The 22,004-nt window shown below is 33.0% G+C and overlaps 1 protein-coding gene across 4 annotated transcripts in view; it reads right to left on the reverse strand.

The window, feature by feature from the left end:
* Nucleotides 1-22,004, reverse strand: part of KCNT2 (potassium sodium-activated channel subfamily T member 2) — a 221,778-nt gene that overhangs the window by 81,048 nt on the left and 118,726 nt on the right. For all 4 annotated transcript variants that reach the window (XM_088153973.1, XM_088153972.1, XM_088153971.1 and 1 more), the window contains 4 exons: nt 20,811-20,991; nt 14,761-14,925; nt 14,026-14,162; nt 7,116-7,179 (listed from right to left, as the gene is read on the reverse strand). In XM_088153973.1, the coding sequence (XP_088010099.1) occupies nt 7,116-7,179; nt 14,026-14,162; nt 14,761-14,925; nt 20,811-20,991 (547 nt within the window). The remainder of the gene's footprint in view (nt 1-7,115; nt 7,180-14,025; nt 14,163-14,760; nt 14,926-20,810; nt 20,992-22,004) is intronic.

Genomic DNA, 22,004 nt, shown 5'->3' on the forward strand with positions numbered 1-22,004 from the left:
ATTTTATTTTATTTTTAAAAAATCTTAACTTTCATTTCAGAACCCTAAAATCAGTTGCTCTTAGCAAACAGAAAGAGCTTGACTGAAAAGGTCTATTATCAAATCACACAATTTCAGCACATTAAAATGTTGCTTAAAAAAAATGCTTCTAAGACATTATTCTTTTGAGCCCCATATCAGTCTTTTTATATTTTTCAATTGTCTTCTGAAAAGTACAAGTGAGAATAATTTACAGGACCTAATGATCCTAGGAAATGGAATGGATTGTCTAGTCATAAAATTGCTAGGGTAAGAAAAGAGACAAAAAGAATAGAATAATTCATTTATATCTGTGATTCAGCAGATAAGAAAGACTTATATGGTCTGATACAGAAAGCAACATTTCATTTGAAACATTGATGGTAATTAATACTTTCAAATTAACAGCATTATTACTTCCAACAGAAGCAGGATAAAGTATTTTGGCTTAGAATTAAAAACAGCGTAGCATGGCTAAATTCCAGGATTTTGAAGTCTTCAAGCAAGAAATCATCATGGATTCGGTTGACTAGTAAACTTCTGTTCATTCTCAGCTGAGAATTATAAAGAATAATAAACAATCAGAGGGGGGTGTTTTCAAAACAGCTTTAGTGGTGGGGAGAAGGTGGTTTATATTGAAATTTTCTTGCTGAGCCCAAATAAATGATGCTTGAAACTGAACATTGCCCAGTTTCTGTGACAGCTGACATTTAACTCCTCCAGAGCATTTCATGTTATCCTTCTCATGTAGTATTGGGAGGAACTGAGCCACAATGAGTTACTTACTACCAGTGTAGTATTAAGATGGGTTTGGAATACTTCTCATACATCTCTGTTGTTCATAGCTTAAGCCCTTGGATCTTATTAATGTATAAAAACTTCCCCTATTTTGTACCTTTTTGCTTAATAGCCCTGAAGATTATGATAAGTGCATCGAGCTAAAGTACAGTTGCTTAAAAACCAGAGCATCTCCTCTGCCTAACCACAGCTTATATGGACAGATATTGTGGAAGTAGACATTAACATCATTTTATTCTAACTGGTTGAAGAGAAAGTTCCTTCCAAGCAACTTGTCCTGAGAAATATGTAGTTCACCTAAGAATACAGAGCTGACTTAACTTCAGACTGTTCAAGAAAACAAAGTATCATACCTGTAGTCAAACAGGCTTTTACTAGAGTAATATCCAGTAAGCATTTCTCTTGAAATCTTGAAAACCTGCTGATAGTCAGCAATAGCCTACATGGACCAACAATTTGATTTGATAGAAGACCGCTATTCCCACAGCTGTATCAATAATAATGCATTAAAAATTTAAAGAAAATGCATGATCCAACAAGCTTCTCCATTCCTCTATTCCTTTTAAATTTTTATAGATTCCCTTAAAAACCTCAGGAAATATAGGAAATGCATACGTATAATTTATTAATTTCAAAATAGCATTAAATAGTATAAAATTTCTCTTTAATCCTTGATTTCATGAAATAATATTGATTAGGTAATTTCCAATATTCTAATTTAGCTGCTTTTCAATTCTCTGTGTTCTTTATTAATTTCTTGTGACCTACCATTTAGTCATCATTTTGTAACTATTTTTCTGAATTGTCATATAAAAAAGAGAAGCTATTTCTGGATGACCCCAAAGTTCCTATATTTTCAGATGAATATTGCCTCCAATGACATGCTCATTTTACCATTTTTTAATCATCCCCTTTGTATTCATTTCCTAATAACATTGGGAGAATTTGAAAAAAATCTCATTTTCATTATTTTCTCAATTTCTCTGTTTCCTCTCAATTTTCTAAAAAAACAGTTGCTATATAAATGTTGTTCTTCATGATTAGGTCTTTATATCTCAACACATTGTCTTCCCCAGCAATATTTTGGAAATCTATTTTTAAAATTAGAGTTATCTAGAATTTAGATTAACAATGATTTAACATTTAATGATTTTCAAATCCTGAAAATATGGTGTATCAAAAAGTTTTACTTCGCTGGCACTATTCTTTAGTTAACTTCAATTCATACTGAAATTATGTCCAGATATATCTAAATGATCATCCTCTTATCTCACTGCTTGAGAGAATAGATATTTTATCTATTCAAATGATACATATTTTGCTTGGCTTTTCTCTCCCTATAATTGACATCCCTGTTCTAAACATATAAAGCATAGACATACATCTCCCTCCCTTACACACACACACACACACACACACACACACACAAACTACTGTTAGTCCAGATCTGAGGAGACCCAGGTAGAAATCATACTCTTCCAGAGAAGCTAACTGGGTAAAACAATGCTAGTCACTGTCTTTCAACAGAACTAGTCTTACAGGATTGTTATAGTGGGGATAATATTGGAAGAACTAGAACAATGTATGCCATACTGAGCTCCTGGGGAAAGCTGAGATAAATTTAATAAAAAATATATATACACAGTGTGTATGCAATATATATATATTTACTCTTTTAGACAGTTCTCCTCTAATTTTTTTTTTTTTTTTTAGTATTGCAAAAGTTATTCTCAACACCCAACAAATTATTCCCAAAGATAAACATTAAAAATGGTGCACTTTTTCTTTGAAAATCAGGCATTCCAGCTGCTTCTAGATTAATGTTTTCACCATGGTTATTTTACAAACGCTAACCCTGACAATTGGAAGTCTTTTCAAGTTTATGATTTTTGTCAAGGAAATAATATTGTAAGTGAAATCCTGGGAGTAAAATAGCTGCATTGTTGAAAAGGTCTTTAAATATAAGATTTAATCAATTCACAATCATCCATATTTCTTCAATAATTTTGCACTGATTCTGGTTAAGGAAGTATTTATTTCTTCTTAATGTGTGATTTTGGGGCTTTATATGATAGCACTAGAATGATGCAGCTCTTCTTTGATTCTACTCTCACCCCCAGTGCTAAGTAAGAAAAGATAGCTTCTTTGTATGTATGTATGTGTGTGTATATATATATAGTAGAATGGGTGGGTTGAATTCACTGAATGGATATGTAACTTTCTGATTTAGACAACATGGGGTTTCTAAAGATTTCCCAGAAATTAATTAAGATTTATAATACTAAATTACTGCTGCTCAGCAAAACAGAAAACAATGCTGCTGCTATGTTGTTATTGTCTATATTGTGCATGTTTCATTTATGCTCACGATGCATTTTGAATAATTCTGTTTCAAAGGAAACTTTAAAATTTAACAAAGAAGATGGCCTGTTTTCAGTCAAATTAATCAATGAATCTTTACTGTTGTTGTTGCTTTTTGGGGGGGAGGGGGGAGATAGTGAGCTCTACATGAAGCTATGATTTCTTTTTTCAGTAAACAAAAATGTCTTCTTGTAAAAGTAGACCATTTCCAAAATTTGACTAACCAAGCCAAACTTTATCTCTTCAAAGTTAAAAGTGGAGGTTTACTTTATCCTCATACCTCAGCATATTTTAAGACAGTGTAAAAATAAAAATTGCCCACTTACAGTGGGCCATTCTTCAGTGGCTGACATTTGGGGGGGGGGGGGAAGAATGGGATTCAAGTTCTAGTAGAAGAAGCCAAACCTAGAACAGTGCCATACTTAGAGAAGCAAAGAGCAGCATTTACTAATTCTGCTACAATTCCCTATCAGAACAGACGGAATCATTTTTCTGCAGCAGAGGCAGATTGGAAGGTAGCAAGGGACTGAACAGTAATTTGTGCAAAACACCGTTTACAGTCAGCCTGGGCCTTTGGATTCAAGAAGGCCATATGACTTGGTTGATTTTGCAGTATACAATTGTACAACAAACAGTGCCAGTTTATTTAAGATCACTATTTGAGCAATTTTGATTCTGTCTCCTGGCCCCAAAGCAATCCTACCTATTCTCATCAATCCTCCCAAACTGTATGTACTTATAAAATCTCTCTCACAGGCATTTATTCCATTCATCAAACAATGAGTATATGATCCATGAAAGTATATACAATAATAAAATTAGTATTTAAGATTTCACAAATATCTCTCTCCTCTAAAAGACTAATAGTTACCTCTTTAGATATTATTTAATTTACTTTTCATGACACTCTAATAATTCTCACTATACTTAACATGGGAATAAACTAGAAATTCTCCTTTGAAATCATAGCCACATGTATCTGTGATATCTGTATCTAGCCCTCTCTGTTTTCCTGATCAGCATAATAAATACTATAAAAATCCAGCTTTCCTTGTTTATATTATTTCATATAAATCATCAATATTGTCATCATTGCCACCATCACCACCACTGCCTTTAGCCTAAATTCTAGCATCTAGCCTCTTGATTCAGAATAACACTGAGCGATTAGACACGTCACTAGTGGAGAACTGAATGAATTATTTAAAATATAAATGTTCATGCTTTCCTTCAATAAAACTGTCAGAGCAGCTTATGATAAAGTAATATAAGCAAAGAAAAATTGATAGATATAAAACTTATAGTAATCAAATGGATAATACAGCCAAAAGCAGCAGTTAAAGCAACAATAAAATCCAGTGTAGTTGATCAAAGGGTTTTGGTTAGGTCAGGAAGCAAATTGCAATGATATGATAACAAGTCTACTGTGAACCTTATGCTTTCTCTCAGTTATCAATGATATGACACCCATATAGTGTCATTTCACCACTAATACAGTATTTTTTATTTCTTTCCAAATGGGGGAAACATCTTTCAATCATGATGGGTTTTTGTGTAACCATGACCTTTCCTTTTGGTTTCATCTATTTCTTCTGTACTCAGCCAAGTGAGACACAGAAGAATCAAAAGAAGACTAGGGGAGAAAGACATAATTTATGACCAGCAATTCAGCTGAAGTTCTATTTTCCTGACCTAAGTGTAGAAGTGACATATATAGCAAATTAATACCATAAAAAGGGGGAAGCGTTAGTACAAGCAGTGCCGCCACGACAAGGCCCTTCCCCGTAGGCACTGATTATAGAGGAGAAAAAAGAAAGATTGAAAAATGATATTTGGCTCAAGTGATACAGCAAGGTCTGGTCTTATAATTTTTTCTTATGATGGATGTGGCATATGCCAGGGTTCCTTCCTGTATAAGCATTACCCAACTCCTACAGAAATTATGACTGCTACAGAAACCATACATCAATATGTTGCTGGGGATACAATGGACAAGATCATAGGCCTGGAACTATTATATGCCACTCGGCAATGTATGAAATGTTTACGTTAAGCAGAATTGTGAAAACCTTCTCAGATCCTTTCTCTAACAGGAAAGTCTATAGTGTTCTCCCATAGCCCACCCAACAAACAGCATAATAGTACTTAGCACTTAATGAGGGAATATGATAGCTATAGTGCCCAACAAACTATCTGCTGTTTGCAATTTCAGTACGATGGCCTCAATCTTGAGGAAAGAATGGCAAAATCTTTTTAAACTTGTTATTGCATGTATAACTTGGGTAAATACCAGAATAAGCAAAATAGAAATCAGTCATTCATTCCTCCCACATTTTGAACACTAGACACAATTTGGAATATGGAGTGCAAGGAATTACAAGAGTAAGCATTTCCACACAAGTATCCATGTTGCCAGAAACCTAGAGACAGATGGGTCTGAAAACCTAAATTAACCAGCAGAATGGGAAAGGGATAAGCAACCAGAACATTGAGGCTACAAACTTGATATAACAAAGGAGTGGAATTAGTTGAAGAAAGAAGGGTTAAACAGTATAAAAAGAATCCAGACCAGTGCAGAACTGATCTCATAAAATTAATTATTCAATATAGCAAGGATTCAGCTGAATAAACATTATAGGGTTATTCAGACATGGCTATTTTATACTTGAAGACAGATTTCCCCAAATTGGGTGTACTTCAGTGTGCAGACTTCAACGTCCAGAATTCCTTGAAGGTCACTGATACTAATGCGAATTCTGAGAGCTGAAGACTGGAGGTGGCCCAAACTGGTGAAATTGGCATTAAGACTGTTACTTCTACAAGTTGACTTGGACCACAGAAATGCTTGGAGTAGAGTAAACTCTACAAAATCAGATTAGAATTAAGCATGGCTTCCAAAAACATCTGTAAATATAGCCTAAACAGTGGTTTTCAAACTATGCTCTGGAGAAATGTAGGATTCTCTGGAAATTTATCAAGGGCTTCTCACTGAGAATAATCATAGAACAAGCCTAAGAAACTGTTCAAGTACTGCTATTAATATTTGTACAATGCCTAGTACAGGGAAAAACAGACTGTGTTGTCATGAAGGTCAGAATATATGTCAAAGTCTAATCTATATGAGGTTACTGTATCTTAAATCACACCTCTGATATCTTTTTGCTGTTTGCTGTATTTAGGGTATAAATACTTCTTTTTAAAAATTCAAGCTAGTTTACAATAAAATTCAAATAATTAAACAATTAAATAAAAATATATAACACATTAAAACATTACATATAATGTAAAATAAACAATATGATACAAAATTTTCTGCAACATGCAGTTCAATATATAAAACATTATGTAAAGTATTTCCTGAAGATTAAAAAAATGGGGAAGAGAAAAAAACTGGCTTAGGACAAGTAATGACTACTACCTGGATCTTCATTGAGAGATTTAGCTATTCTGCTGCCCTTGATGGAATTGTTTAACAGTGTGAGGGGTATTAAACCTGGGAGCCTAGTTTTAAAAATAGTCTACTTATAAGGGAGCAATTACTACTCTAATTATTTTATTGTAAAATTGACTGGATGAAGTCAATATTAGCTTTGCTGAAATAAGTCCACTTATCATATATTAAGACTTAATAATACCTCTCTCTCTCTCTCTCTCTCTCTCTCTCTATATATATATATATATATATATACAGAGAGAGAGAGAGAGAGAGAGAGAGAGAGAGAGAGAGACTTAACAGTATATATAAACATATCAGTATTTTTATTCAGCTCAAAATAACACATCACTCTACATCAATCATGTGCTGTCTAATCGGCGTCGACTCTTAGTGACCACATACTTTTTTTTTTAATTTCTCACCAATTATCTTAATAAAAACACAAAGAGGACACATATAAAACAAATTTATATACGTATATATAGATATATATGGAACCTACCGCTGCAGTTCTGTCCACTTCACAACGGCTGCTTAAAATAAAACAGGCCTCCGCGTTATCCATCCTAAAAATCAGAGAGATTCCTTTAGGAAAACATTTTTAACATGCCCAGGCAACTTCTAAAGATAGTTTAATTAAGCATTTGCTTTAAATGTAAACTTTAGGCCAAATTAAAGTCATTTTTAATTTTTTTTAAAAAGGCAATCCATATTAAATAAGATATATACTTCTGTTAAAAAAATTCATCCAATAAATATACCAGAAAAAAATATGGCATCAAATATAAACAGAAATTATACAGCTGTGTTTTTCTCAGTAAATAGAAGCCTTTCCAGATAGGGCTCTATCAGTGTGCAATCCCTATATCAGATGAAATCATGTGACGTGCTGTGCATGTTCACTTGTCATCAACCAAAAACAGAGCTTCTTTCTCCTGAAATAGAGCTTCTTTCTCAGACTGCCCATTCTCTGCAATGATATCTCTGCCATCCAGAAGAAAATATCAATTTTAAACTCACCTGTACTAGTAACTACACATCACAATGTGGATTCCATCAACTTTTTGATTTTGAGACAAGAAGGTAAGGTTTGTATGTATGTGTGTATATGTATGTGTGTGTGTGTATGAGTGTGTGTTTGTATACATAAACACACACACACACACACACCATGCAATGGCACATAACAAAAATGTGTAAAGACACTTTTTAAAAAAAATATGGTATACAATACTTGTTCCATTGAACAGAAATAATTTGTTAATGTTGTTGATTTGGGACAAATTCACACTTTTTCTTTTCCCCTCCCCTCCCTTCCTTCCTCATGGCAAATTATATATAAAACCCTAACAACATGGACATGAATCAGATTTAAACTCATCTGCAAATGCTTAATCCTAAGCCACAAGAAGCTTTTAAAATTATCTATCACCACTTGAACTTGGTGCACAAGCTGCCTGGAAGCCACTGTGGTTGTTTCGATGAAGAATTATAGAAGGCATATTTACCAGCCTGCTCACTGTGTTCTGTACCAGCTATAGTTCGTTACTCAAAACTATATTTAGATTCATTACAGAAGTCCAGATGCTTTTTACTTATTTAAACTACAATACAAGGGGGTAGGAATTGTAAGACAATTGGCAAGTAACTAATTGGCAAGTAATGGATTGAACAAAGCAGCAAAGTAAAGTGTTTTGGAAATTACTAGTTTAACAAAGAAATAAAGGAAATAAAAGCATAAAAGAAAAGGGAGACTGAACACAGGAAGTCTAATCCATTATCTTAAACGTTGCTATATTAATGCACACAGAACGGGTAACAGGCAAGATCAGATGGATCATGGCACCAAGGCAAGTAAAACATAATAGGGATTATAGAAACATGGTGGGGTGAATTCCAGCAGTGGAATATATTCTCAATGGGTACACCCTGTTTCAAAGGAAAAGGCAACACAAGAGAAAAGCTGGCATAGATTTGTATATTAACAATTAACTTCTGTGAATAGAAGTCCACTGACCTGATGTGGAAACCAATTAGGTTAAGATAAAAGGGTGAATTTAACAGAAGACCTCTTTTGTTAAAAATTTACTACAGGAAACAAATCAGAAGAAGTAGAGGAAGATTTATTAAAACAGATAACTGAATCTTCAAAAAAACAAAAACAAAACAAAACAAGAAACAGCTGTGATGAGATATTTCAACTATCCAGACATTTATTGAGAGACTAATTCTGCCAGAAACAAGAAGTCAGAAAAATTTCTTGGTTTGCATTAGTGGTAATTTTCTCCTTCAGAAGACTGAAGTAGACACATCTGCTACCTTGGATTTGGTCCTTACTAACAGAGGAGCTGACTGAAGATATTAAATATGAAAGAACTTTGGGTGCAAGTAACCATGCTGTTAGAGTTCATGTTTTTAATAAAAAGCCTAGTTTAAAAAAAAACAGTAAAATGCAAACCATAGCTAATAGAAAGACCAATCTGAATAAACTAAGATAAATAGTAAGGAAAATGCCATGGGGAAAGTCTTAAAGCCAAAGGTGCTGCAAACAGCTGGGGCTTCTTATAAAGGAAATTAAGAATAGTGCAGTCTCAAACAATATCAGTGAGGAAGTAAATTTAGGACAGATTGAACTGTACACTCACTCTATGCTACTCAAGACACCATTTCCTTTGGATATGAAAAACAGAAGCAAAATAGGAGTTGTGTTCATCTATTTTCTTGTAGTCATCTGTTAAGATTTCTCCATTTGGAAACAAGAGAACCAATCTTTGTCCTGCTGAGATATATTAGAATATTGAAGAAACTAGCTGAAGAGCTCTATCAATTATCATTGAGGAGTCTTGGAGAACTGAAGAGATGCCAGAAGAGACACTTTTTTTAAAGTGCATTCAACAGACACAATACCAGTAATTATAGACCAATGAGCTTCACCATTAATACCTGAAAGATGTTATCGCAAATAATAAAGCAGGGCATTTATAAGCATCTTGAAGACAATGTTGTGATCGCTAAAAGTCAGCATGGCTTTGTCAAAAATATATAGTATAAGACAGATCTCATCTCCTTCTTTGACAGACCTCATCTCCTTCTTCTTTAGCAGACAAGGGAAATGCTGTGAATATAAACTCTCAATTTCAGTAAAGCTTCTGACAAGCTTGCACATGTCAGTCTCGTTTCTAAAAGCTTTTAGAGGTAGTTTCAATGGCACTACAGTAACTTAGTAAGTAACTTACTAACTTACAGTAAGGTTGGTCCAGACTAATTTATTATTCATAAGATTTATATGGCCAATCATCTTATACAAGTTAACCCTGGGTAGCTAACAACCATCAAATCACTACAATTTCAAAACAAAACAAAACATGTCTACTCAACATTTTTTTAAAAAAACTATTATACTCCCACCAAGGAGCCATAATAATCCTGTACCAAACAACACGTGTGCTGGGTTCAACTCCAATGCTAGCCCAACATCTGGAGGAAAAGCCAATTCTTCACATCTTTTCAGATTAAGAGGATAGAGATGCTCCAGATCTCAGGACAGGGCCTATTCCATAGGGCAGGCACTGCTATGGAAAAGACATGTCTCCTAAATCCCCCCCAGATGACATTGTTTAATAGAGGGGACCTGGAACATGCTATAGGCAGATACCCTCAGGGAGAGGCAGTCCTGCAAATCATTTGCAGACGGAGGGATTATCCTACCTTGTTTCATCCACTAGATATCCCACCATTACAATATAAAGCAGAAGTCATCACAAGCTGTGGAGGCAAACTTCACAGCATTTCCCCCTGGGTCAATGATGCTGCATCCAAAGCAGCTCTACACACTCTGCTTTCTTACTGCTCTTTTCTATGGAATTATCAAACATGAAATTATCTCTGTTACTTTACAAAAAGGAAATAAGTGATTTAAAATTATCATAAGATTAATTAACAAAAGATGAACTTGCACCCCTTACATACCTTGTTTTTCACAGGGGCTAGAGAAGAGTATACTAACTGAGATACTGAGGAACAAAAACAATTCAGAGTTTTATTTTTCTGGTTAATAGTAGCCAAAAGATTCTAAACACTTCATTCACTAGAAGGGTTACTAAGTAATGAGTTTATAAAATGCTTATTATAAAAAAAGTGAGGCACACTGCTGCTTAGCAACTTCCACTACATTTCTTAAAATATGGTCTATTAAAAACCCACATTTGGGCTACATTTCTTAAATATGGTCTATTAAATTGCTTCCCATACTGTTTAAATATAAGAGGGGTACATTCAATTATATGATTTCTAAGGAGAAATGTACATTTTAATAGCTGCTTAGCTTTGAATTTCTATAGGCTAAATAATGCTACAGGTATTATGTTTAAAGGACAGCTTTTTAACATTCAAGTTTACCTTCTAACCCAGAGAAAATCACTTTTTTTTTTTTAGCAAAATAGGGTTATCCATCCATGTATATAATAATATTAATATTAATATTGATTTATTGATATAATAACTGGAAATCTTTTGATTTTTTATATGTTAAGTAATGATTTATTTATTAAATAGCATACAACATTATTTCCATTGAGGTGACATATTTCCTGATTATTTTCTATAATATTATATTTTTATATCAACTAGATTCATTGGCATCATACAGATTTAACAAACAAACAAACGAATATTCACTCTTAATAGAAAAATGAACATTTATTTTATAAAACCTATGCAAAATGATTATGTCTTACTCCCATATACTCAAGCAGCTGCAATCCCATAACTACATATCTGGGAGTAAGTTTCATTGAAGACTACTTCAGAGTAGAATGTAGGTGACTGCACCATAGGGGACTTTGCAGCCCCTAAAAATCCTGAAAGCCATAAGACAACAAATTTTAACCAAATTATAAAGTGATACTTAATATGGTAAAAATAAAAGCTATTGCAATGCTGGTTTTTTGGTGTCAAGTGAGTTCCTACCTTCATTATTCAATGATTTATTTTTTAAAAACTTTAATAATGATTAAAGCAATGGCCAGGATATTTTAAAAATCAATTAATGTAATTAAAACTGAAAATGACTGAAGATTGAAGGTAAAGGTAATTATGAAATTATTAATCCATCTGCAACTAAGAGTCTTTCAAATGGTCTCAGTTTTAAGAATTCTTTAAAATCAAAGTGTGACTCCAAGGTTAATAAAGATGAAAATGAGAAATCTGTGAACCAAGCCCCCATATCATATATCATGGTTTACAGTGATTCCAATATTTTATGTTTGGCACTGTCAGAGAATTGACAGGAGGGCAGAGTCCATATTGGAAAAGATGTTGAATGACTAGCTTATATTGAGACTCTCCTTTTTTATAAGAAGAATTTCTAGGTGCACAAAAAGGGCTTCAATTAAATAAAACAACATAGTGAAACTCTAATCAATGCCTGCTCCAGTGAGTTTCAAAGAAGGAGCAGACTTCTAATAAAAATATAGCTTGAAGCCTTGGAAGAGATGTAAGGTTGTGGTGTAAAGGGAAATTAGTGGATTTCACTAGGGAAAAAAGAAAGTAGGAGGCTGAATGGGGAAAGAAAAGGAATAGGAAAAGGGAAAGATGCTTTGCATTTTTTTAGCTGCCTACCTGAATGTAATCTAAAGACCTTTAAAGAAATTATTTATATAGCCATTCTTTGGCTCATTAATTGTATTTATCTTTTTGAATTAGATTTTTATTTTGCAATGAAAGACTTAAAACGAAGGAAAGGGTTTGACAGCTATAAATAATGTGTGAATCTCTATTTCTGACAACAGAACTTGTCAACCTCAATAAGGTGAGATCGACAACTCAAAGATTTAGGAGACAGATCTAAATGAGCTCTGATCAGTCCTGTCCAGAAGTAAATTTCCAAAGCAGTTAAGATAGCTGATAAGAAAGCACACAAAGAAATATCTATGATTAAGTATCTGTTTAGCATTATAATATCAAACAAGACTCTAGAAAATATTTTGCCCCAAGAATTGTGTAAAATCTATTGCAACTAATGGGTTCCTCTTCTTGTTAAATTATCACTTATATCAATTAAGCAGATTTAACTCCTTCAAGTAAGAACTGCATATAATTTATCTTGCCCCTGCAAAAAGAGAGTATTGATGTTCTCAAGATTACAGACCTCTAAAATTTCTGCTGCTTTTCATTTTAATAACTTAAAAACACAAATTTTTCACCATAGTAACTTGCATGAAGATCAAAATTGATTTAGGAATCCTTATTTTAGAACTCTTATTGTTACACCTACTTCAACTTATTGCAAGAATGGTTAGAGACAATACAAGCTAGCAGATGTTAAAATACGAACCCATCTTATATGGGCTGGGAGATTGACCCCAGGGTCTTAATGCTACTTCAAAGTTTGCATCAAGATATAAAGATATTTTCAATGCAAATGTAATTAGCAAATGTATTATACTTATTTAAATATATATAGCATCTATATTATACAAGTACAGATGTGCAGAAAATTGTAATTGATTGTAGTTCACTTCGCTGTAAAGTTACGGTTGCCCATAAAATGTTTCTAGATTTGTACTTTTCACTAGAATACTAACTTCTACTAACTCAGCTGAAACATAATCCAGGTATTACATAGAAAAGAAAGAAATAGCAAACAACAACAGAAATCTTGAATTCATTAAATTAATAACTAGATTCCTAATATTTGAAATTCAAAAGAATAAATATCCAAATTATAAACAGGAATGAGTATCTTAATGAGTTAAAGGGTTTCTAACACATGCCATGCATTCTCCATCTACTTCTTATATATTAAAATTAGTATTATAAATATGAAACACAAATTACTTAGCTCTTTATTTTTGTTTTAATATACCAAAAAGAAAGGAGACAAAAGGGAGAGCCAAGAAAACCATGTTATGTTGCATATGAGAAATAATTTAACCTAGTTTTTAAGCAAATTATGATCACATTATTCCATGTTAATCAGGCTTTCCATTATCTTGATAAAGAGCTAAAAGTGAATATATACCAACTATCTCCAAAGTTGTAGATCTGAAAGCACCCTATTTTTCCAATACTACAACTGCTCCCATGCTCAACACATTCTTTATATAATGATAAATTCTAGCTTTAGGTATATAATTCAAACATACATTGACATGTTTAAATCCTACTGATCTTTGTAATACCATATTATCAAACCCTATCCCTAACTGTAACCAAAATGAGGTGACAGTAGGAGTTAATTTCCTCCTACCTAATACTTCCAAAATGATAAAATTAATAGCCAGCCCTTTTTAAACATTCTCTGGGATGTACAGTAAATGTGAAAAATAGTCTTTTATTGAATTAGTTTTATGTTAAGATGATAAAAAGCATATATGTTCTTTAAGATCCTTATCCATTGGTTTGGTACCTACTTAGCTCTCAGGAGATCTTGATCCTTCAGTGCTGAACCTTGCAAATAGATAACCCTTTGGGACCACATTGGAATTTGAAGCACTCTTCGAACCTGAACATCCATCTCAGTGGGACACAATATAACCACATAGTAGTCCTATAAAATATATGTTGGAAGAAACAAAAAAGAACAAGAAGAAATGATACATGGTTATATTTCATGGATTATTACTCTAATATTTATCTTGGAAAAAATTAGGGTTGAGAGAAGAGTAGTTGAAGGATAACTTATTTTTAACTTTTTATTTTTCTAAAGAAAAAAATTCTCCTGCTATTTATTTCAATAGTGATTTTACTGATGCCATAGTTGCTCTGCCAGATATCAATGTATAATGCTCAGCCTCATGCAGAGATGAATTTAAATAACTTCCTCTGGCAAAAAAATGTTAAGCTTTACACACACTGAAAAAGAATCTGTGTTCAACAGCAGAAAATGTAAGCTTTAGAGGTTACTACACAGATCTCATTAATCATAAAAAAAACCTCAGGATTGGCACTAAAGAAACTACACAAGTCTAGTAAAAAGAAATGCTAGATGTTTTATACTCCTTTAATAAATTTTAAAATGAGTTAAATTTTACAGATATAAGTAGGTGACCCATGGCACTACTGAGTATTTAAATGAATTAAAAATTTTAGGAAATGGTCTGCATAATATTTCTGCCTGAATTGAAATGCTGATTTGCTTGACTTACCTGGAGCCTAGGATGAGCATAGAACTCATTTAGAAAATCCATAAGCAGGTCAATCTTAAGAGAACTGACACACAAAACAACATGTTTCTCCGTCTGAGCTCTATGTCGGCTATAATTTCCACCTGATTTTTGTCTTTCCATCCACAAATAAGCCAGTTGCTCAAACTGCAATAAAATAAAAGGTTTAAAAAATGACACATTTATCTGAACACAGATAAAGTATGTTTTCAAAGCCTCAAGAAGTTATCTGAGAAGATGCTGAGAAACCATGTAGCCCAAATGTCTAGTTATTTGTTTGTATTAATTTAAATCTAAAATACAGAATATATAACAATTCAACTAGGAAGGATAAACTAGCAATACATATTTCAAAAAAACACACTTGAATCCTGAGTGTATTAGCATATTACATTTACCTCCTAGTTAGTTGGGTGTGGCAACAGTATGTTGGCTTTCCTGGTCATCTCTACAATAAAGATCTTAGCTTCCACAGAACAGTGTGCAAATCCACTGGGCTTTGGTTGTGTTTTTGGCATACTAGCTAACGTGTGCAAACTGACGATCCTCATCATTAGCTGGAAATGTTACATAACAAAGATATATCTAACACTGGCACCCTAATCTACTCCTCTCTCTTACTAAATACCATTATATGATTGTCTCAATCAAAGCCATGATGGGTGGCAGAGGTCATTATTTATGGGCTCATTTGGTGATGACCATGATATGGAAAATTGTTATTTGGATTGTAAGAGGAGCAACTAGTACAAAGTATGAATAAAATGAAAAGAAGAGAAAGGGAAGGATGTAATAGAAAGGGGAGGATGTAATAGATCTGAATAAAAATGAACTGAACTAGTAGGTGGAAGTTTAATTATGGATGAAAGGATTAAAATGAATGTCACTAAGTATGAATTGATGTCACTGAGATTGTTGCAAATGTAGATGAAAGTAAAAATGCATACTTTATATTCCTATGTTAAACTTCAATGAATGGTGATAATAGAAAAATTAGGGATGAGGTATGGTTTGAATCTATGGTTTCAGTATATGTCTCTTCATGCATTGTAATGGAACTAATTTAAAAGTATGACTGATTTGTTATAATGGAAGTAGAATAACTAAAGAAAGAGATACTACAAATTATGAACCATTACAAGATAGATTAATCTAACAGAATGAATGGAATATGTAGTAGTAATAGTAATACTTTATTGATTAGCCATTAAGCCATATCAGAATACAAAATATAAAACACAGAACAAGACTAATGTTACAAATAGAATAAAAGAAATAAGTAAAAGAAAATGCAAATCATATTTCCATGCCACCCCTACAATTTACCCCAATCAGATCCATATATGCAGTTCTCAACTGTACTGTTTTGTTCAAATAAAGGGCCGCATTATATATAATTTTTGGATTCTGACCACAGATGAAATATGTTTTTTTAATATAAGGATCCCAATAGGCCATTTGTCTAATTTGCGGTCCAAGATACTGATATTTTTTTCTTATACAATTGACATTTAAATAATATATGTGTTATATCTTCTGTCTCTGGGGCTCCGCTTGAATGTTCATTATGAGGAGCTTGATTAAACCTTCCATGTTTAACCATTGTGTCCAGCTGCTCAAATCTTGCTTGAGTAAATATCCCCCTAAAATGTTTGGGCATTTCCGTGCTTAAACATTTGCCAATTTGGAAGGTATGTTTATAGCAACTCATCAGTTTTAATGTGCCAGCCTTACTAAGGGTGGATATATCCCTCTGAGCTTCAATATCCAAAATTCTTTGTGCAGCAATCTTTTTAACTTGCTTTCCAGAAACAGTTGGACAAGAAACAGGGAGACCACAGCTCCTGATATAATCTGTCAGTTGTACAATCCAAGAGGTCTGTAACTGAGATTTTGTCTGTTCTAACAGACAGGGTTTTGGGAGTCTGTCAGTTTCCATAGCATTGATTTTACACCAATAATTATATGTCCTGATTTTAGACAAAGAATAAATTGTATAAATTCCCAATTCAGCTCTAACTGCAGCAGCTGAGATCCTTTTATTCACACCCAGGATACTTCTCAGATGCTGTGACTGTGTTTGTTCTAATAATGGTACATGTTTTAAGCCCCAAACTTCAGCTCCATATAAAAGCACAGGAGTAATTTTGGCCTTATATACTTTAATAATTGGGGCTAAGAAACCTGGATAGCTGTGATTTATTCATTTGAGCAATAAATTTGCACGTGCCCTCACTCTGAGTGAGATACTTTGATGACGAGGGAGCCAAGATCCAGTATCAGAGAATACCCCTAAATAAGGAAAGGTGGCTCCTACTGTCATAATAATTCTGATTATTAATAAATCAAAGTAAAAAATCATCGTTTTCAGAGAATGACATCGCAGCTATAGATGGCTATTAGATGGTGAGCCAATAGAATGGAAAATGGATGCAAGATGTTCAGGAAACTGCATTAAACAGACTCAAAATAATTAAATTACTGAACACCCCAGAAGTCTGTGGAGTTATGGAAATAGAAATATGAAAAGGACTCTTGGTGTAATGATGAAGTGACTAGTACACAGAATAAAAATAGTTGTAAACAATGTACTCAAAGAGAGAAAGCAATAGTTAAGATTAAAGAGCAATAGATAATGCAGAGCAATTTTGACAGAATTATTAATCAATGTTTTGGAAGTGTTAAGAAGTGTTTGGCAGAATTTGGATTTTAAAGGGTATGAGAGATGCAATGCAGCTTTCTCCTTGGCAGGGTGTGTGTGACAAAATTTTCTGCTCTTCAGCAAGTTACTGAAATATGTATGAATGTCGATAAGTTTATTGTATGTTTGCTTTTTTTTTTTTTACGTTAATGGTTCAATTCTAAGCACACAGTATGACAAGGACATGCAATGTCTCCTTGGTTGTTTAATGTAGTTATGGACATATTATAAGAAATGCAACTAGAAGTCAGGATGTGAATATGTGTGTACTTTTGCACAGAGTTTATGACATATTGTTGACTAGAACCTGAACGATTTGCAGTCAAGTTTGTAAGGAGGAGTATGGATTTGAAAATTAATGTATCAAAGACCAAGGAAGTTGCTTTTGAAAGGGGAAATAGAATAATTGCAAATTTATATATAATAGTTATACAATTATTTATATTTATTAGTGAAATATAATTTTTCACCTTTTTACTATTATATTTATATATAATAGTGAAAAGACAGAACATATGTAGATGAACCAGTGTAGCTTGGTAGAATGTTTACTAAAGATGATAAAACAGATGGAGAAATTTAAGAAGTACAAATACTGGTAGAAACGGAGTGGGTAATATTGTGGGTTGGTGTGAGGAATTAATATTTATTGAAAGGAGCTAAAGTGTATAAGAGCATACTTCTGCCCACTCCGTTATCTGGAAGTGAGAACTGGCTATGCCAAAAAAACCAAAACAAAACATAAAAATAAGTGAAATCCAGTGGAAATGGAGTACTTAAGAAATGTGTGTGGTACTACAAGAAGAGGATTAAAAATGTATAAATGATTAATGGAATGAGATGTTTGAGACTAAAGTGAGTGACTAATATGAAGTCACATACTGTATAATGATCATAAAACAAAAATGAATATGAATAGAATCACAAAACAAATATATAAAGGGTGAAAAAGATCAAGAGGAAGGAGAAAGAAAATTAAGGTGGTATGGAATTCATGAGATCCTCACAAAGACAGAGATGAGAAATTTAAAGAACAAAAGAAAGTATATGATTTGGTATAGGGATGTGATGGAAGTAAGGATGGTTTGCAGAAATGCAAAGGTATGTAATAGTACAGTACATGGTGTTGATCTAGATTTAGCTGTTTTCTTTTGTTATCTCATTCCTTCAATCTACTTTGTCTACTATTTCTTATTCCTCTTCTATGCTTTATATAATGGTGCTTATTATGAAAGGGGTATGAAGGTTGTATGGGTATGTAAGTTTGCACACATGCAAGAAATTAAGAGGTAAATGTCTATTATGGTACTAGTCTAATTTGGCTGGGAGCATCATTTGCTACATCAACAATTCTTTTGAAAGCAAACCCATGAGAAATAACACTAGGTACATTCTGATTAGCCAGCCCTGAGAAAGCTAGAGAGTTCTGATATGTGTAAATAGGAATATTTATTTATATGATCCCCCCCCGACCTTCCTCCCCAAGTGGTATATATGAGCGTCTTAACATAGGTTTCTGAATGGGTAGACTAGTCTTTATAGGATACCTATGCTGTGAAGCATGTTGACTACGAATAATAGTTTTGCTTTAAGGTCTTCCTCTGCATGCGTTTTCAAAGGAAAAAATATGATAACATTTTAATCAGATTGCATTTATCATGTTGTTGGCTTAGACCACAGTAACTAGCTGAAAAATTACACAGGGCCAGTAATTTAAGGCAATTATATAAACAAATATCAGAAATGAACATATACTATGACCATTGAAGCAAAATACCCCAATATGGGATTTAAAATGCAAAAAGTCTTAGAAGAGACTCTGCGTCTATGCATATTTTCTCCAGAGAGACACATTGCCTACATATATTCTCATTGGAGAGACACAATCTCTTACCAAATCTTAATAAATTTACCTTGACTGAACAGCTTTTCCCTTTTTCCTCCACATAAGATTATATGGAAATTATTCTACTACATGTAAGTGAAGAATTGTAGTTGGGTAAATTATTGAGCAAGGACTAAATCAACCTTGAAAATCAATATCATCCTCCTATACAACAAACAAATAAATGAGGTTGAATGATTAAATTTTCCCAACATTATTTACCATTCCATAGAAACAGTTGCATTTTACTTGTAGGGAATAATTTAATCTGTTTTTCAAACAACAGATGGAGAAATTTAATCATTTTACTTAAGCTTATAGGCAGAACAAGTGACCTTTCAGACTACAGAAAACAGAAGTCTGAGAACAGTTCTTTTTATAAATTTGAATGGAGCAGTGAACGTGAAAAATCAGAAGTGGAGCCACGCTAACTTCAAAAGTATCAAGTCTTTAATTTTACTGATATAATAGAAATTCCTATTAGTAGACCCATGACTTTATCAATAAATACATTTTGTCAGTAAATGTATAACTGTCTTTCAGTTACACATCACTTCTGTTTTACATGCTGGATGGCTGATCAATGACCATGACTTAGACATGAACTAGAGTTCAGTTATGCCCTGCTTTGGGATTTCACCACAAGTTCACATGAGATAAGTAGAGTTGCTTTAGGATTTTGTTCAATTTGCATTTTTAAATGTGAATCACATTACTTATATTTTATTTTAATCATGAAGTAAAATTTGCAAAAAGAATGGCTAATATTAATAATTATGCACCACCTATATTCCATTTGGGAATTTAGTAAGTCTGCATGTAAACAACTAAGCATGGAAATGAATTTTGATTAGCTATTGCAACAGATCAAACCCAGTACTGTGTGCATGTATCAAACACACAGGCCTGGCTTCAAATTCAACATGTTTATACATGTATTATCCTCCTCTTTTTATTTATTTATTTATTTATTTATTTATTTATTTATTTATTAATTATTAAATGTATATGCTGCCCATCTCCCCCACAGGGTGATTCTTTGCCTTAGTCAGTCTATTACAATTAAAAAAAAAAACACTGAATTCAAACTCAAATACTAAAAAAAACCCTGAGTATTAAGTATAGGTAAAGTTTACAATTTATTCCTAAATCAAAGTCTAGGTTCTAGCTTCTTAAATTCTAGATTCTTACCCCTTTACATATTAACCCTCTTACTCTCACACACTTTCTCAAATATATTATGAAATGTATTATATATATACAGTAATGTATACTAATGCTTTATTGCAAGTAGAGAAAAAAGCAATTATTTTATATATAAATGAACAAAAGAAGATGTGGCTATTTTGAAATGATGTAAAATACAAGTGTAGTCATTACAAAATATTCAAAATTAAAACTCTGTTATTCTAAGTCTTTTCATAATGAGAATATAATATTGTTTACCTGTATTGGTAAGACTACAAGGGCAACACAGATCATAATGACAACCAGCAATTTGGAAGGCCAGATCTTGGGAGTAACATCTCCAAAGCCTACAGTGGAAAATGTCACTATGCAGAAATAGAGGGAGTCAAAGAGAGTCAGCTTGTTTCCCGCTCGTTCCAGATGCTGAATTCCACAAATACTATATAAAGAATGAATAAACACAAAAACAAAACCTGTAACTGGGTGGGTTAGTGCATGACAATTCTGCTTTGTCAGGGGATTAATTATCTAATATTCACACTTGCATCAATGTAAAAAAAAATAAAGTATTGTTTTGTATTTCACAAAAGTCTGCATGTTTCAGAATGAATGAACCCATGTTATCCTTTATCTAGAACACTGACAAATATATGAGACCTCATTAACTGTTAAAATGAAAGTAACAAGGGGGGGGGGAATGCACTTTTTCATTTGACAACTGAGTAATCTGAGATGATATGAAAGCTGTGTATGGTGTTTTTCTTAAAAAAGCCACACCATTATGTTCACTAAGTGATCATAAAGTTGATTTTCTAGAAAGAATCTTAAAATTATACTCTTTCCTATTACAGGAGCTATAATAGGAAAGAGTATAATTTGTATACAGGAACCCTTGAGCATCTTCAAGTAAAGAACCTCAGAAGACAGTTGAACTGAGATTTTAGAGCATTCAACCATACTCAACACATAGTCTCAAATACTAAACACTTCTGGGCAGTATTTAGAGACAGTGTGTTAAAATATGCTGCAAGCATAAATATATCACTGTTTATCTTACATCTTATCCTTATCCCAGGTCTGTTACAAGTCCATTTAATCGAAGTCTGAACCTGGTAATAGGCTTGCATTTGTAGTTATACTGTGCTACACAGTTTAATGAAGTGATTCTGTACATAAATCAAGGTTGGATACCTACAATGCAAATCACCTTTGTTATTTTCTTCAACAATATTCATTTATATTCAGTGTTCTGCCATTTCTTCTTTTGGCCATTCAGACATTCTATCTTACTCAAACTGACCTTTCTACAACTTGAATGAGTCATGGCTGAAGCTATCAATGTTTTCTTGAACATCCCATCATATAACTCTCACAATCTATATTTTTAAGAGTTACAGTTTAGGAAAAAAAAGGTTGTGTTATTAATATATTGGACATGAACCTCTTGAAATG

This window comes from Python bivittatus, unplaced genomic scaffold (genome assembly GCF_059951505.1).
Source record: "Python bivittatus isolate LINGU-HERP-01145 unplaced genomic scaffold, Pbiv_v1 ctg000700_np1212, whole genome shotgun sequence".
NCBI classification, from domain to species: Eukaryota; Metazoa; Chordata; class Lepidosauria; order Squamata; family Pythonidae; genus Python; species Python bivittatus.